Below are 2,964 nucleotides of genomic sequence, written 5' to 3'. Positions count from 1 at the left end.
GTCTAATAGCAGAGTTAGCATTAGCATTAGCAGAGTTAGCATATTATCTTTTTCTGCTCCGTGTCGGACTTCTTAAACCAAATCACAGACGTCCCCCTCATTTTGGTAAAAGTCTTTCTTCTTGGGCTGCCTGCTAGCTGTCTCTACTTGTTGCGACCCCGGGTTTGATACTTCCTGCGTCTCCATCTTTCAGCACTTATGGTGAAAACACCGCGCCGCACAGAAATCCGCTGCCATAAAGCATAGTTATTTTTTCTTCTTATTTATCACTTATATAAACTGAATGTACGCAAAGTGACAACACTAATGCATTCGTCGTAGCCTACGTTATGAAATATTTACATGAACCATTGATACAATTATGATAGAAACGATAGAGACGATAGAAACTATAGAGACGATAGAAGAAAATATATCATGATAGACACTTTTCTATCGTCCCCACGATATGTATCGTTATATCGCCCAGCACTAGCTGAAAGTATGTTGAAATAGTATAAGCTATAGGCAGGAAAACAATAATGGGAATGCTGGTGTAAACCTGACCTGACATGGAGTCCACATGGTGCAGGAGGCCACAGATACTTCTCTGATAAGACCTGAATGCAGCAGGTAGTTGGACTGAAGTTGGGATCCTATTTTGCTGTCAACTACTTACAAATGAAAAAAAGGTGTTCTCTAATTACTCTAATTAAGTCACAGCGCGGAAAAATAAATAAATTTTTGTTAAAGAAATTATGTTTCTCCTAATGTTTCTAAATACAACTCAAACAGAAGCATGTGCAAAAGTCTGGGCACCCTGTGTCAAAAACAACAAATCACATGAAAGCTAAAAACTTTGGCCTTGAACATGCCTCCTCAGTCTGTTGGTTGTTGGTTCAGGCTCACACTGAGATGAGCAGATTAACATTAACCTGAGTGATGAACAGAACCTCTTCACTCTGGTTCTGTTGGGTTTTCTCACTGGGCAACAGCACAAGCACGAGGGAACAGTTTTGTTGTTGTACTGTGGATGCCACATGTGGTTTCTTGTACGGACCAATAGAAGTCATGTACCTGAGTGGCAGTGGCTCACACCCCCACCTAAAGCAAAACTTTCAACATGGCTGCTAGTTTGATTTAAACAGATTCAGTGCGTTATGAAATGTCAACCAATGGGATGTTTGCCTGATTAAAAATAAAAATATGTCTCAGATAAATTGTTTTAGGTGGTGGCTTTTGTTGATTTGCGCAGTTCTTGCCTTGGTACTGTATGTTTAAATCTGCATTTTTTTTCCATGTTTAGTTTTAATTATTTCCTGTATTTGAGGCTTAAAAAGTGTCATGTTACACTGTGATTGACAACCTGTTAGTGAGTTGGGAAGGTGTGTAGAGGGAACTTTCGTATTGATGGTACAACCCCATGTCCCAACAGGGCAGACTCTGGCTCAGTGTTGCCAACTTAGAAACTTTTTCCATTATATTTAGAAAGTATTCAGACCCCTTTAGTGACAAATCTAGGGACTTTTTCTGGTGTTATTGGAAAGTTTTGGAGACTCTGGTAAAAGCAGGCTTTGCTCCTACTCTTGTCAACAAGCAGCAGGTGATGCTGTGGACCCCCCTCCCATCCCAAAGTGTTCTCAGGGAGCTCAGTCCTTCAGTAGCATCCCTCCCCGAAAAACAAACAGAAAAGCTAAAACCCTAAGTAAATCTGAGGGCCTGTTTTTGGTCACTTTTAATGGTCCCAAGCCCAGATTAATGAGAAGGGTTAAAATTTTGAGGTGGAGATGCTTTATCCTTCTTCACTGATGTAGATGATTAAAGCTTAAAAAACTGAAGAAACTGTTGAGAGCCTCAGATCTCTGTGGTTTAATGAACTCTCTTCTGTTACTGTCAGGTTCACATCAGAATCTGAGGAACTTGGAGAGAAGAAGGAAACCTGGCTCCCCCTGGAGTAAGAGTTATTTCTGGACTAAGAGCTCCCCTTGCCAGACAAAGACTTTCCTTCATCAAACACAGTGATGTGCCTTGCGTGACTGGACTGAGAGGAAGAGGAGGGCCATTTCTTCAGCCATCAGTTGAACTCACTCTGAGTAATGATGAACTGATGGAACACGGGTCACCGTTCCAAGATGTTCCAAGTTGTTTCGCTTCAACCGCTGACAAAACCATATCATTTTGCACTATGACAACAGATTTTTCTATGGAATAAATAAATGTATTCAGTGTCACGTTGCTTTAAAAATATTTATTTGGAGTACAACACTTTGTGTTCCTGAAAACTCAAACAGGATCTCCAGAAGGAATCGTCTCAACGGACTGTAAAGACAGATTTACTCATGAACCTTTTATCAGAACCATCTAAAGAATATTTATTTATTATTGTCAGTCTGTAGCTGTGACTCTAATTTACACTGTAAAAATAATCTGCTGGTATTCCTGTGAAGTTTTATTTTAATGGGATCAGGTTAAAAAGAGGAACAGCAGTGTCTCAGCTTTGATGACATGAATGATTACCTCCGCTAAGGAGGCTGTTTTCGGTTCTGTTGGTTCTGTTTGTTCATCTGCCTGTCTGTTAGCAAGTGTACATAGTAACTAATGAAGAGATTTGTATGAAATTTTCAGGAGATGTTAAAGTTGTCACAACAAAACAACAATTGATTAAATTTTGATGGTGATTCAGCTCATGATCTAGATTACACTATTTTTTTTTTTATTGACACTTTGGCCTTAGCAGAGGTTTGTGCTGTTAGTGCTACCAATTATAATCTGTGTTCTGAGAAATTATTCAGTTTTATTCAGCATCAATCACATTTATCAATAAAATGTTATATACACTCCTGATCAAAATCTTAAGACCAGTCAAAAATTGCAAGAATTTGCATTTTGCACTATTGGATCTTAAGAAGGTTCTAAGTAGAGCTTCACAATGTTAAAGGAAAAAATCAATGCAAGAGACAAGAACTTTTGAGCAGGGAATTTTCT

The 2,964-nt window shown here is 39.0% G+C and overlaps 1 protein-coding gene across 1 annotated transcript in view; it reads left to right on the top strand.

Annotated features, from left to right (window-relative positions):
- LOC108240004 (alpha-1,3-mannosyl-glycoprotein 4-beta-N-acetylglucosaminyltransferase A) overlaps positions 1-2,666 on the top strand; it is a 34,369-nt gene extending 31,703 nt beyond the window's left edge. Inside the window, exon 15 of the mRNA XM_017423086.3 lies at positions 1,877-2,666. Within this exon, the coding sequence (XP_017278575.1) occupies positions 1,877-1,894 (18 nt within the window). The 3' untranslated portion in view covers positions 1,895-2,666. The remainder of the gene's footprint in view (positions 1-1,876) is intronic.
- The last annotated feature ends 298 nt before the right edge of the window (positions 2,667-2,964 follow it).

Source organism: Kryptolebias marmoratus, linkage group LG9, assembly GCF_001649575.2.
Source record: "Kryptolebias marmoratus isolate JLee-2015 linkage group LG9, ASM164957v2, whole genome shotgun sequence".
Classification (NCBI taxonomy): Eukaryota; Metazoa; Chordata; class Actinopteri; order Cyprinodontiformes; family Rivulidae; genus Kryptolebias; species Kryptolebias marmoratus.
The sequence above is the reverse complement of the archived record's forward strand: the minus strand, read 5'-3'. Positions and strand labels throughout refer to the sequence as shown.